A 14,998-nucleotide genomic window follows, 5' to 3' on the forward strand; every position below is an offset into this window, starting at 1 on the left:
AACCAAGAAGGTATCCTAATAGGATCCTAGCATCTACTTATTTTCTTTGTATAGCTGCTTATATGGGCTTGGGCAGTCTGTATTAACCTTCTGCACGTCAAACTCTGTTTATAAGGCTTGCCAAAGTTAGGTATTTTAGTTGACTGCATTATTTATTCTGAGCCATGGTTTTGGAGTCAGTCACCAGGGTTCAAATCACAGCTCCATCACCTTCCAGTAGAGATCTCAAATTACCTTATCTGTTAAGTGAGGATATTACCAGCACCCTCAAAGAATTCCTGTCAGAATTAGAATTCCTCTATATTTAGTGATACATTTATAATGCACTAGCCACACAGTAGAAACCCAACACATGGTCATTTTTTTTTTCTTTTTTTTAAGACAAGGTCTCACTCTCTCACCCAGGCTAGAATACAGTGGTGTGATCAGGGCTCACTGCATCCCTGACCTCCTAGGCTTAAGCAGTCCTCCTACCTCAGCCTCCAAGTACCTGGGACTACAGGTGCATGCCACCACAGTTAGATAATTTTTGTATTTTTTTGTAGAGAGAAGGTGTTGTCATGTTGCCCAGGCTGGTCTTGAACTCCTGGACTCAAGAAAGAGATCCACAACCCCCAGCCTCCCAAAGTACTATGATTACAGGCATGAGCCACCATGTCTGTCCAGTAATTCTTCTTATAAGTATTATTCTAGGCCGGGCGTGGTGGCTCAAGCCTGTAATCCCAGCACTTTGGGAGGCCGAGGCGGGTGGATCATGAGGTCAAGAGATCGAGACCATCCTGGTCAACATGGTGAAACCCCATCTCTACTAAAAATACAAAAAATTAGCTGGCCATGGTGGCGCATGCCTGTAATCCCAGCTACTCAGGAGGCTGAGACAGGAGAATTGCCTGAACCCAGGAGGTGGAGGTTGCGGTGAGCCGAGATCGCGCCATTGCACTCCAGCCTGGGTAACAAGAGCGAAACTCCGTCTCAAAAAAAAAAAAAAAGTATTATTCTAATTTATGGGTACTACTTATGACCAGAATTTCAGAATGCAGGTACCCCTGCAGCATATCTAATTAATCTTCCCTGACAGGTTTTTGTTTTGTTTTGTTTTGTTTTTAAGACAGAGTCTCACTCTGCCCAGGTTGGAGTGCAATGGTGTGATCTCAGCTCACTGCAACCTCCACCTCCTGGGTTCAAGCGATTCTCCTGCCTCAGCCTCCCAAGTAGCTGGGATTACAGGTACATGCCACCACACCTGGCTAATTTTTGTATTTTTAGTAAAGATGGGTTTCACCATGTTGGTCAAGCTGGTCTTGAACTCCTGACCTCGTGATCCGCCAGCCTCAGCCTCCCAAAGTCCTGGGATTACAGACATGAGCCAATGGGCCTGGCCCCTCATAGGGTATATTTTACAACATAGGCTTGGACCATGTTCAATCAGTTCTGAAGACCCAAAGAAATCTCCAACCCAATTGCCAATAATTCCTCAGTTATCCCACGAAGTTGGAGAATGAAATAGTCTAATTATTTCATTTACCAACAACTTAAGATGGAATATAATAATGTACTCTTTAAAAGTATCTGAATTACAGAATTCTAGGTCCAAAAGAAACTTCATGGGACATCTAAAATAAGAGTCCTAAGTTAGTAGATCATAAGGAGAGCAAATATTTTTTTTTTTTTCTTTTTGAGATGGAGTCTCACTCTGTCACCCAGGCTGGAGTGCAGTGGTGCCATCTCAGTTCACTGCAACCTCCACCTCCAGGTTCAAGCGATTCTTCTGCCTCAGCCTCCAGAGTACCTGGGATTACAGGTGCCTGCCACCACGCTTGGCTAATTTTTGTATTTTTAGTAGAGACAGGGTTTCACCATATTGGCCAGGCTGTCTCGAACTCCTGACCTCGTGATCCGCCAGTCTCGGCCTCCCAAAGGGCTGGGATTTACAGGCATGAGCCACCACACCTGGCTGTCTTTCTTTAAAATATTCAGAAAAGGAGCTTACCCAGCCTTCCTCCCTCCTTTCAATTGTTTTACCTAGCTCATGACAACAACTTATAAGGACAACATAATAACCTATACTAATTAATACATAATTATAATCTCTACTATGAAAGTTCTCACTTTTGCCCTCAAACCCTCTTTCTCTCCCTCCTCCCATACTCCCCGAGGAACCTGAAGGTGGCAGGCAGAAGTAAGGGTATTTCTCATCTTGGACTAAGAAACTAAGGAGTCAAGCTGTACACAAAAACAAGCCTGCAGGCCTTACCATGAAGATCTCATCATACATCAGCACCACTTTTTCCTTCAAGGGTTTTTTGGAAGCTGAAGATTTCCGAAGCAAACCCCCACGTTTCTCTACCTGTGCCATGGTTAGAGAATCTGTGAACAGAAAGTCACATTTTAGGACAGTAAAAATACTCAGTATGATACTATAATGGCAGATATATGTCATGTTTGTCCAAGCCCATAGAATATACAACACCAAAAGGGAACCCTAATGTAAACTGTAGACTTTGGGTGATAACGATATACGAATGTAAGTTCATCATTTATGACAAATGCCACTCTAGTGGGGGATGTTGTTATTAGAGGGGGCTGTGCATGTGTGAAGGAAGTGGTCATATGGGATATCTCTGCCCTCTCCTTTCAATTTTGCTGTGAACCTAAAAACAGCTCTAAAAAAATTAAGTCTTAGAAAAGAAAGGAAAGACTCTTTCTTTTCTAAGGAAAGAAAGGAAAGACTCTTTCTTTTCTAAGGAAAGAAAGGAAATGCTCTCCAAGATGCTGGAGTCACTGAAATACCACTTAATGAGAGAATGTTTAGGAAGAACTGATAAACAACCACGCTACAGAGCTTGTGCATCTGTCCAACACTCCCCTTCCTGACTAGGTAATGTCAAGGTTTAAATCATTACTTGGCCAACAGCAGAACATATTTTACATCCTTAAAACGTGCCAGTAGACAAGGCTTAAAGCAGATCCAAAACCAAACAAAAAACTGTTAACTAGCTCCATCTGTAATAGGTCTGGCCATATATTTGAGGATGATGAAAGGAAGGCTGCAAAGCACACACTGCCTCCAGACTGATGGTGAAGTTAAATTTCAAATATTGATCAAGCTTAGGACCATTAAGGCAGGAAGTGTGCTGCAGACTGATGTGCTTCATTGATTTTTCCAAAGTAAGCAGGTACTCATCACTACAAAGTACTTGGCCTTCGCTGCCTCATAAATCACACTGCACTTGACTGTCTTTAGAAACTCCTCTGGAAAGAGATCCAAGGCAGAAAACAGCAGTTAAGAGACCAAAAAAAAAAAAAAAAAAAAAAATCCACCGGGCACTGTGGCTCACGCCTGTAATCCCAGCACTTTGGGAGGCTGAGGCGGGTGGATCATGAGGTCAAGAGATCGAGACCATCCTGGTCAACACGGTGAAACCCCGTCTCTACTAAAAATACCAAAAATTAGCTGGGCATGGTGGCGTGTGCCTGTAATCCCAGCTACTCAGGAGGCTGAGGCAGGAGAATTGCTTGAACCCAGGAGGCGGAGGTTGCGGTGAGCCAAGATCGCGCCATTGCACTCCAGCCTGGGTAACAAGAGCGAAACTCCATCTCAAAAGAAAAAAAAAAAAATCCGATTTAAAAATAACTGAATATAGCAAATCTACTACTTTCAAATTTGTGTGTGCGTGTGTATGTGTGTGTGTGTATATAAACACTATTACAGATCAAACTCTAATGTATTTTCCATTCTATATAAAAGTAGTTCCATGAATCATGCCCAAATTTTCCCATCTTCCTTCAAGAAAGTCTCGATTTTTTTTTTTTTCCAAGTAAGAACCTGAAATCCCACAGGTCTTCACTGTAGATTTACACATATCCCCTTCACCTCCCAGATTCTTTTCATTATTAACAAAGTTCCTCTCTTTAAATTCTATGCTCTAGATATGAAACTTAATCTCACCCACTGACAAGTATGGGGGCTAGGGAGGAGCTGGATTTTACTTTCAGACAAACCTGACACAGCAGAACTAAATTTTGATCAATGACTTTTGGAAAATATGCACTATCTTTCCAACCAAAATCAAAATTTTTTTAAGGAAGAGATGTATCTTAGTACAAAAGACTGTATCTCAGATGTTGTCCTTCCCTGGCACATATAGCCAAAAAAGGAAATTCATCTTTGAGCACACACTAAAGCATAGAAAATTTCTCCAACTAGATATTTTTATTTTATTTTTAGACTTTTTTTTTTTTTTGAGACAAAGTCTCACTCTGTTGCTCAGGCTGAAGTGCAGTGGCACAATCTCAGCTCACCACAACCTCCACCTCCCGGGTTCAAGTGATTCTCCTGCCTCAGCCTCCCAAGGAGCTGGGAATACAGATGTGCACCAACATGCCCAGCTCATTTACGTATTTTTAGTAGAGATGGGGTTTCACTATGTTGGCCAGGCTGGTCTCAAACTCCTGACCTCGTGACCCACGCGCCTTGGCCTCCCAAAGTGCTGGGATTACAGGCATGAGCCACCAGACCCAGCCTATTTTTAGACTTTTTTATAACCTCATATTAGAAGTGACACCAACTCAGATATTAAGCATCTTCAGCACAGGGACTACATCTTATGCTTTTTATATAAGAACCTAGTTCCTGGTAAATGTTCAGTTTATGCTGTTAACTGACTGATTCTGACAACGATGGAGGGGGAACCCTGAAAAGTCCCCAGTCTGACCTAAAATTTTACTAAGACCTATCTCTATCGTGGCTTAACTTAGCCCTTAAATTGTTATGATCCCCAGAGAACTGACGGAAAAAATAACAACAATAACAAAAAGAGAAGACTCTTTGGGGCAATTTACATTATATTGATCATGGCTTTTCCTTAAAGCATGATATACAGCCTCTGTTCAAAACATTCTTGTGTCTTTTAAATAGGTTGTCAAGAGGAAGATGTCCTTACCTGGAAAAAATAAATTGGAAATCAAGAGGATCCTATTAGAATAAATCAAAAGCAATGCAATTCTAAACTTAGTGGATATAGATCTTGCCTGTGTTCAGCTTCAACCAGTTGATCAGCAGGAAGGGTGGGAACCACAAGTTCTTGGATGTGAAAAGTACATGTTTACTAACATCCCCTTCTGAGGATTCATAATTGAGTTACAGCTAATCAATGTCCACCCCAAATCTAATAAACTCACTTTCTCTATTTCAAAAATCAATACTTTCTAATAAGCAAAGAGAACAAGAGAGGAGGGAAAAACAATTCCAATCCTAACTACCAAATTTCCTAAGAAATTAAATTATTTTCATCACTCTCCTTCCATCAGGAGCAGGGGGAAAATCAGCCAAGGCCTCAACTCATTACTCTCTGTCATCATCACAGGCAACTGGAATTTACCACCCAAGCTGCCTGAAATGTGACTGGAAACTGACAACATAAAGGCTCCTCCCATTGCCAGCACTCCTACCCACTGAACACAGCACACAAGGATTTCTAAGGTGTTAGACTGGGAGAACTATAGAACTCTTCTAACATAAGTTTTTCTTTGGGTCTTAGAAATTAAGCCTATGCTCCTAATTTTGAAAGTAAAATATCTGATTGGTAGAGCAGAAAGTTGCAGCACATCAGTAATGTAAGTGTAATCTGTACATTCTCAAGCACTTTTATCCTATTTCAAACCATCCCCCACCTTCCCGTGGAGAGAACCAGCAGAGCACGAAGTCAGAAGTTCGAGACCACCCTGACCAACACGGCAAAAACCCGTCTCTACTAAACAAAAATTAGCCAGGCATGATGGTGGGCGCCTGTAATCCCAGCTACTCAGGACACTGAAGCAGGAGGACATCTTGAGGCAAAGGTTGCAGTGAGCTGAGATCATTTATCACTGCATCCAGCCTGGGCAACAGAGTCAGACCCTGTCTCAAAGGGAAAAAAAAAAAAAGGTTGGGCACGATCGCTCACGCCTGTAATCCCAGCACTTTGGGAGGCCAAGGCAGGCAGATCATGAGGTCAGGAGATTGAGACCATCCTGGCTAACATGGTGAAACCCCGTCTCTACTAAAAACATAAAAAATTAGCCAGGCATGGTGGCAAGCACCTGTAATTCCAGATAGTCTGGAGGCTGAGGCAGGAGAATCACTTTTACCCAGAAGGCAGAGGTTGCAGTGAGCCGGGATCCCACCACTGCACTCCAGCCTGGGCAACAGAGTGAAACTCAGTCTCAAAAAAAAAAAAAAAAAAGAGATTTCAGAATATGGAAGAGATGGAAAAGGAAAAAAAGAGAGAGAGAAACAAAAGTAAATAGGTCCATAATTTAGGGGGGGAAAAAAACACCTATGTAAAGATCAGGCATTCATTCATTCGACAAGTATTTATTGAGTAACTTTTCTTTCGGCACAGGCACTAGGAATACAGCAGTAAACAAGACAGAAAAGATCCCTGGTCTCACAGAATTCCCATTCCAGTAGAAGCAAAACAGACAACAAATAAGATAAACTGAGACAGTTATAAGTTCCCTGAAGACAAATTGCCTAGGGGACTACTCTCAACTGGGAGATTAAAGTAGGCCTCTTTGAGGAAGTGGTCGTGGGGCTAAGATCTGGAAAAACCAACCAAGTAAAAAATCTTGGGAAAAGTGTTTGAGATATAGGAATGGCAAGTGCAAAGACCTCAAGATCTGAATACACTTGGTGTGTTCAGGAAACAGAAATGCCGCCGTGCCTAGACAGAGCATAAACATTCCTTTTCTGAAATATTTTTGTAAAGTTTATTAAAGTGAGTCTTTTGTGTTTGTGAATTTTTTTAATATATAAGGAGAATCCAAATATCCATCAACAGTAAATGGAATAATTATGGGATAGTCATACAATAGACAACAATATAGAAATTTACAAAAGCCCATTACTGATACATGAAGCAATGTGGGTAAGTTACACAGAAAATACTGAATGAAAAATGTGCAAAACAAAAGACTATGACCTGATGATTCCATTTATATGAAGTTTTTAAAAGACAAAAGTAATCTATGATGACAGTGTAGAGGTGTGGAGATGACTGGGAAGGAGCACAAGGAAGCCTTCTGAGGTGCCGGAAATACACTCAATTTCTATCTAAGTGGAGGTTATACAAATGAGTACACATGTTAAAAAATCACTAAGTTGCAGACTTCACATAATGTAAAATATACCTTTATCTTAAAAAAAAAAAAAAAAAAAGTAGGGCCAGGCACGATGGCTGAAGCCTGTAATCCCAACAATTTGGGAGGCCAAGGTAGGTGAATCACAAGGTCAAGAGATTGAGACCAGCCTGGCCAACATGGTGAAACCCCATCTCTACAAAAAAAAAAAAAAAACTTAGATGGGTGTGGTGGCATATGCCTGTCATCTGAGCTACTCAGGAGGCTGAAGCAGGAGAATTGTCTGAACCAGGGAGTTGGAGGTTGCAGTGAGCCTTTATCGCACCACTGCACTGCAGCCTGGCAACAGAGGGAGACTCTGTATTTTAAAAAAAGTACATATGTGTTCTCATATATGTGAAAATTTAACAGAACCAATGCAGAACACTAGAACACAGGTGAGTAGGGCCTCCAGGCTTGAAAACTCAGGACACTTATCTAAAATAACAACCAGGCCAGGTGCAGTGGCTCACACCTGTTATCCCAGTACTTTGGGAGGCTGATGCAGGTAGATCACCTGAGGTTAGGAGTTCAAGACCAGCCTGGCCAACATGGTAAAACCCCATCTCTACTAAAAATTAGCCGGGCATCGTGGTACATGCCTATAATCTCAGCTACTCAGGAGGCTGAGGCAGGTCACTTGAACCCAGGAGGCAGAGAGTGCAGTGACCAGAGATCACACCACTGCACCTGGGCGACAGTGCAAGACTCCATCTCAAAAGAAAATAAAATAACAATCAGAGTCTATTTAGCTCTTATATATGTACCAGGCACTGTTCTAAGCACTTTATATACATTAATTGATTTATCCTCATAACAACTCTATGATCCAGAAAGTTTACAATGAGAAAACTAAAGCATGAACTGGAAAAGAAACAAAGAGAAAGAGAAAGATTGTATGATTTGCACGGTTTTATCCGGTAAAGAGAATGATTACAGGTCTTGAGGTCAAAAATGGCGAAAAGAAAAAGAAAAAATAATAAATAGAGAGAAAGAAAGAAAAAGAGAGAAAAAAAGAAAGAGAGAAGGAGGGAGGGAGGGAGGGAGGGAGGGAGGGAAAGAGAGAAGGAAGGAAGGAAGAGAGGAAGGGAGGTGGCAGGGAGGGAGGCAGGCAGGGAGGGAAAGAGAGAGAGGGAGAACTGTGATCACCTATTTCAGAATCTCCTAGGGTACCTCCTAAATATGTAAGAAAAGAAAAGAAAAGAAAACGTGTCCAGATAAGTAAGCGTAGGGACTCAAACCCAGGTAGCCTGATGTTAGAGTTCCTATTCTTCTCCACTGTGCTATACTGTATCTCAAAAGGCAGAGGAAGGAGCCAGAGTAGAGTCATCTATAAACAAAGCTGAGGACCTAGATAGAAACTGTAGAGAGGTTCCAGGTGAGGAAGGGGGAGTATGTACTCATTGGCTTTAATGAAGAAACTGTGGAACGTCTAGTTATCTTGAGTAGTCATCACTATAGTTTCTCCAAGGGTGAAGATGCCATGGTAGAAAGTAACAGATAATTGATGTATACATCTGTCTGTAAACGTAGGTAATAGTAAAGTGAAGCAGAGAGAAATAGACAAATTCACAGGAATGGCAGAAAACTTGGGAGGAAAAAAACTAGAGAAGAATCTGAGAGTCTAGTCAAGTTGATAGACGTATCCAATATGTTTTTTTGGTTTTTTTTTTTTTGAGACAGAGTTTCACTCTTGTTGCCCAGGCTGGAGTGCAATGGCACAATCTCAGCTCACTGCAACCTCTGCTCACTAGGTTCAAGCAATTCTCCTGCCTCAGCCACCCAAGTAGCTGAGATTACAGGCATGTGCCACCATGTCCAGCTAATTTTGTATTTTTAGTAGAGACAGGGTTTCTCCATGTTGGTCAGGCTGGTCTCTAACTCCCAACCTCAGGAGATCCACCCACCTTAGCCTCCCAAAGTGCTGGGATTACAGGCATGAGCCACTGTGCCCAACAGGCAATTTTTTTTTTCCTGCCCTCCTTGCCCTGGTAATTTTTTTGTAATGATAAAACACCCTAATATCCACTACAGGATTCAACTGATAACTTTTAAAAAAAAACTCTACCACTATCTTTGAGGATTTTTAATTTTTTTTCCTATTTTAATTGAGTACAGTCAGTGCTCTGAGGATAATTCTCCATCAAAACCTGACAATGAATGAAAAGATATTATAAAACAGGACAGAAAAATGAAATGAAAAACAAAGTCAAGTAAGACTCTGTACAATCCTCAGCTTAAGAGAGAGGTTTTTTTTTTTTTGCTTTTTTTTGTTTTTTCAGAGATGGGGTTCCACCATGTTGGCCAGACTGGTCTCGAACTCCTGACCTCAGATGATCTACCTGCCTCGGCCTCCCAAAGTGCTGAGATTACAGACATGAGCCACTATGCCTGGCCAAGAGTATGTTGTAATACTGACAGCCCTGATCACCTATTTCAGAATCTCCTGAAGTGTCTCCTAAATGTGTAAATTACCTTTTTGTTTGTTTGTCTTTTGAGACGGAGTCCCGCTCTGTCAGCCAAGCTGGGGTGCAGTGGTGTGATCTTGGCTCACTGCAACCTCAACCTCATGAATTCAAGCAATTCTCTTGCCTCAGCCTCCCAAGTAGTTGGGACTACAGGAGCATGCTGCCACACCTGGCTAATTTTTTGTATTTTTTTTTTTTTAGTAGAGACATGTTCCCCAGGCTGGTCTTAAACTCCTGAGTTCAGGCTATATGCCTGCCTCAGCCTCCCACAATGCTGGGATTACAGGCGTGAGCCACCGTACCCGGCCTAAATATGTAAATTCTTAAGCCTTCCTACCCTTCTATTGAACCAAATTTTTTTTTTTTTTTGATAGACAAGATCTTACTCTGTCACCCAGGCTGGAGTGCAGTGGCATGATATCAGTTCACTGCAGCCTCCACATGCCAGGCTCAAGTGATCCTCCAATCTCAGCCTCCTAAGTAGCTGGGACTATGGGAATGCACCATCACACCTGGCTAATTTTGATATCTTTTTGTATAAACGGGATTTCACCATGTTGAGCTCAAAACTCCTGAGTTCAAAGTGATCTGCCCACTCCACCTCCCAAAGTGCTGCGATTACAGGTATGAGCCACAGTGCTCAGCTTGGGTCTACATTTTTAACAATCACCCCAGAGAATTGGTTCTCAACTGGTGAAATTTTGCCTCCCAGGGGACATATGTCAATGTCTGGAGACATTTTCGATTGTCACAACTTAGAGAGGAGATACTACTGGCATCCACTAGGTAGAGACCAGAGATGCTGCCAAACATCATCCAATACACAAGATAGCCTCCCACAACGAAGAATTATCCAGCCCAACATGTCAATAGCAAAGAGGTTAAAAAAAACCTGCCCCGGCCGGGCGCGGTGGCTCAAGCCTATAATCCCAGCACTTTGGGAGGCCGAGGCGGGTGGATCACTAGGTCAAGAGATCCAGACCATCCTGGTCAACATGGTGAAACCCCGTCTCTACTAAAAATACAAAACATTAGCTGGGCGTGGTGGCGCGTGCCTGTAATCCCAGCTACTCAGGAGGCTGAGGCAGGAGAATTGCCTGAACCCAGGAGGCGGAGGTTGCGGTGAGCCGAGATCGCGCCATTGCACTCCAGCCTGGGTAACCAAAGTGAAACTCCGTCTCAAAAAAAAAAAAAAAAAAAAACCTGCCCCAAGTAATTCTGATGACCACTAAAGTTTGAGAAGTACTCCTCCAAACCTTAAAGGAGACTTTGAAAAGAAATTAGTATCTAAACAGAGGATACTGAGAGAATGAATGAAACCTCTGCAGTCTCTAAAAAGGGCATTGAGGCAACACTCACCACATCTCATTCTCCCCACATTAACTCACACTTCCTTTGAGATTGTAGTCCCTGTTTGCCCATATATGAGAGAAGATCACTACAAGACACACTGACTATAGTATCCACAATGCTTAGTGATGGAGATGAAAATCTTATGTAGCTATCTGTCCAAGAGTTGTGGCTAAGTCAAATCAAATACTACCATTATCTGACCGTGGCCATTCACCCAATGCACAAAAGGAAGCAACACACATTTTTGTTTTGTTTCATTTTGAGACAGGGTCTTACTCTGTCACCTAGGCTGGAGTGCAGTGGCACGATCTCAGCTCACTGCAACCTCCACTTCCTGGGTCCCAGCAATTCTCTGGCCTTAGACTCCCAAGTAGCTAGGAATACAGGCACATGCCACCACGCCCAGATAATTTTAGTATTTTTTTGTAGAGATGGGGTTTCATCAAGTTGACCAGGCTGGTCTTCAACTCCTCATCTCAAATGATCCACCTGATTTGGCCTCCCAAGGTGCTGGGATTACAGGCATGAGCCACTGTGCCCGGCTGAGGCAATATGTTTTATATGAAGCCAGAAACAGTCTCCTACCCTGACTTTCCAGTAAGTCTCCTACCTGATCTCCTAAAAATTCCCTAGCTTCTCTAGATACACGAGTTTAAAAAAAAAACAACACTTTAGGGAAAAGTTACCTGCTCCCTAAGCCTTTATGCAAGGCCTACCATACTACCAGGAGATAATCATTAGTACTGTAAGAACTTAAGAGAATGTAGAGTTTTTCTACCTCCAAGACCCAGCCCTTCAAGCTATCTCCTAATATGCCTCTTTCTTACTCTCCTTTTGTTTTCACTTTGTGAAGAATGTAGGCATCATTCTTTCTTCCTTTCTAAAAGCCCCAGGTATTTAGCTCACTTGCTATATCACATCCTACTGTTCCACGTGGTTTCTTTTTTTTTTTTTGGTTTTTTTGAGCCGGAGTTTCGCTCTTGTTACCCAGGCTGGAGTGCAATGGCGCGATCTCGGCTCACCGCAACCTCCGCCTCCTGGGTTCAGGCAATTCCCTGCCTCAGCCTCCTGAGTAGCTCAGATTACAGGCATGCGCCACCACGCCCAGCTACTTTTTTGTATTTTTAGTAGAGACGGGGTTTCACCATGTTGACCAGGATGGTCTCGATCTCTTGACCTCGTGATCCACCCGCCTCGGCCTCCCAAAGTGCTGGGATTACAGGCTTGAGCCACCGCGCCCGGCCTCCACGTGGTTTCTTGGCACAGTTTCTCTCAGTAGCATGGAACAGGTTCCCCCAATTCCACCGAACGGACTGGCTCTAAGACAAGCAAATAACTCCTTGCTACTTTAATTTCCACTGTTAGTCACTCCAAGAATTCTACATCTCCAAAACGAAAATAGGACTGGGCACGGTGGTTCACGCCAGTAATCCCAGCACCTTGGGAGGCTGAAGTGGGCAGATCACTTGAGGTCAGGAGTACCAGGCCAGCTGGCTAACATGGTGAAACCCTGTCTCTGCTAAAAATACAAAAATTAGCCAGGTGTGGTGGCAGACACCTGTAATCCCAACTACTGAGGAGGCTGAGGCAGAAGAATCGCTTGAACCCAGGAGGCAAAGGTTGCAGTGGGCCAAGATCGCGCCACTGCACTCCAGCCTGGGGAATGGAACAAGACTCTGTCTCCATTAAAAAATAGAGAGAGAGAGTTAGGGCCTGCATCCTTTTTTTTTTTTTTTTTTTGAGACAGAGTTTTGCTCTTGTTACCCAGGCTGGAGTGCAATGGCGTGATCTCGGCTCACTGCAACCTCCAGCTCCTGGGTTCAGGCAATGCTCCTGCCTCAGCCTCCCGAGTAGCTGGAACTACAGGCATGTGCCACCATGCCCAGCTAATTTTTGTATTTTTAGTAGAGATGGAGTTTCACCATGTTGACAAGGATAGTCTCAATCTCTTGACCTTGTAATCCATCCGCCTCGGCCTCCCAAAGTGCTGGGATTATAGGCGTGAGCCACTGCGCCCAGCCCCTATTTTTTATTAATAGTGTCTCTATTGCCGAGGCTAAAGTGCAGTGGCACAATCATGGCTCACTGCAGGCTCAGTGATCCTCTGACCTCAGCCTCCTGGGTAGCTGAGACTACAGGCACATACCACCAGGCCTGGCTAACTTTTCGCATTTTTTGTAGAGATCAAGTTTCACCAGGTTGCTCTCAAACTCCTGGGCTCAAGCATACCTCCCACCTTAGCCTCCCAAAGTGCTGAATTAAGGCATAAGCCACTGCATCTGGCCCCAACCTGTATTTACAATGAGGATATTACTTTGCCCAAAGTAACACAACTAGTAAGTGATAAGGCCATTAAATCTTTCTCCCTGGAAGTCCTTCTCCCTATCAGAATATCCTGTTAGCACAAAACATCAGGAGCTAATTAGAACATTAAAAACCAGATTCACATCCGGGTGCAGTGGCTCACACCTGTAATCCCAGCACTTAGGGAGGCTGAGGCAGGCACTATCACCTGAGGTTGGGACTTCAGATCAGCCTGAAACCCTGTCTCCACTAAAAATACAAAATTAGCCAGGCGTGGTGGCACATGCCTGTAATCCCAGCTACTCGGGAGGCTGAGGAAGGAGAATCGCTTGAACCCAAGAGGCACAGGTTGCAGTGAGCCGAGACTGTACCACTGCACTCCAGCCTGGGCAACAAGAGTGAAACTCAGTCTCAAAAAACAAACCAACAAAAAACAGATTCACTGTAATCCCAGCTACTCAGGAGGCTGAAGTAGGAGAGTTGCTTGAGCCCCAGAGGCAGTGTTTGCAGTGAGCTGAGATCGTGCCACCACACTGTGGCCTGGGCGATAGAGTGAACTCAGACTCAAAAAAAAAAAGAAAGAAAGAAAGAAAAACAAACAGATTCTATTAAAGTTACACTTCTATAGAAACTCCAAACTGATACCCATAATATCAACACTCCCATTTTATCCAAGAAAAGTCAGTCAACTCGGTGAACATCGTGGCTCATGTCTGTAATCCCAGCACTTTGGAAGGCCAAGGCAGAAGGATCACTTGAGGTCAGGAGTTGGAGACCAGCCTGACCAACATGGTGAAACCCTGTCTCTACTAAAAATACAAAAATTAGCCGGGGTTGATGGTATGCACCTGTAATCCCAGCTACTCAGGAGGCTGAGGCAGGAGAATTGCTTGAACCTGGGAGGCGGAGGTTGCAGTGAGCCAAGATTATACCACTGCACTCCAGCCTGGGCAACAGAGGGAGATTGTCTCAAAAAAAAAAAGAAAAATGTTAATCAACTCAGAACATCACCTGACAAGCATCATCCCTGTTTTCTAGAAGCTAGGACAAAATCAGACTGATTAAGGAAGCACAAAAACCACTATAAGACAGGGTCCATAGCTTGTGTGCTCTAGAAGATGCTCCCCGTGAAATGGGTATTCAGGATATACCTGAAGTGGAAGTAACTCAAGAGACTTTCCCAAGACTAAGAAGCAAGTGGCAAAACCAGGAATTTTTCAGGTATCAGCCACAGTCTGTAACTACTACAGGTCAACCAGCTTCACAAAAGACAACTCAATCTGCTCCCATCAGCATCTATTGAGTTTGCCTTATGTTACAAATGAACAATGCAGATGAGTCATTGTTTGTTTAAATAAACATGACCATCTTAGGTTCCCTTTCAAATTATCTTACACAAGAAGGAAGGCATTCCTCCTTCAGAAGAAGGAACCGGCTCCAAATTGACAGGATTTCAAAAAATTCTAATTGGAAACCACATTTTCTGACACATCCCAGAATGAGAATTCATGGTAAGATCTTCTCAATGAGCAGGAGATTCCTATAAATTAATACTGTCTGTCTCCTGCTCCAGCCCTGAACTTCCTGACATGGCACAATGTTACTCCTATCTTCTCACTTCTTCTCCTGTTCAACTATACAAGCCTCACAAACACCACCTAAATATAAAATGAAAATTATAAGATAAAGTCCCATAATCATCTTCTTCCTCCCCT

The 14,998-nt window shown here is 43.2% G+C and overlaps 1 protein-coding gene across 7 annotated transcripts in view; it reads right to left on the reverse strand.

The window, feature by feature from the left end:
• The window catches only part of ARMH3 (armadillo like helical domain containing 3), a 231,271-nt gene that overhangs the window by 202,404 nt on the left and 13,869 nt on the right, over window positions 1-14,998 (reverse strand). For all 7 annotated transcript variants that reach the window (XR_012512924.1, XM_074382784.1, XM_074382786.1 and 4 more), the window contains one exon: window positions 2,255-2,367. Coding sequence is in view for 6 of the 7 variants with exons in the window: in XM_074382784.1 (XP_074238885.1) it covers window positions 2,255-2,356 (102 nt within the window). In the remaining variant the exon portion in view is untranslated. The remainder of the gene's footprint in view (window positions 1-2,254; window positions 2,368-14,998) is intronic.

The sequence above is a fragment of the Saimiri boliviensis genome, chromosome 12 (genome assembly GCF_048565385.1).
Source record: "Saimiri boliviensis isolate mSaiBol1 chromosome 12, mSaiBol1.pri, whole genome shotgun sequence".
NCBI lineage: Eukaryota > Metazoa > Chordata > Mammalia > Primates > Cebidae > Saimiri > Saimiri boliviensis.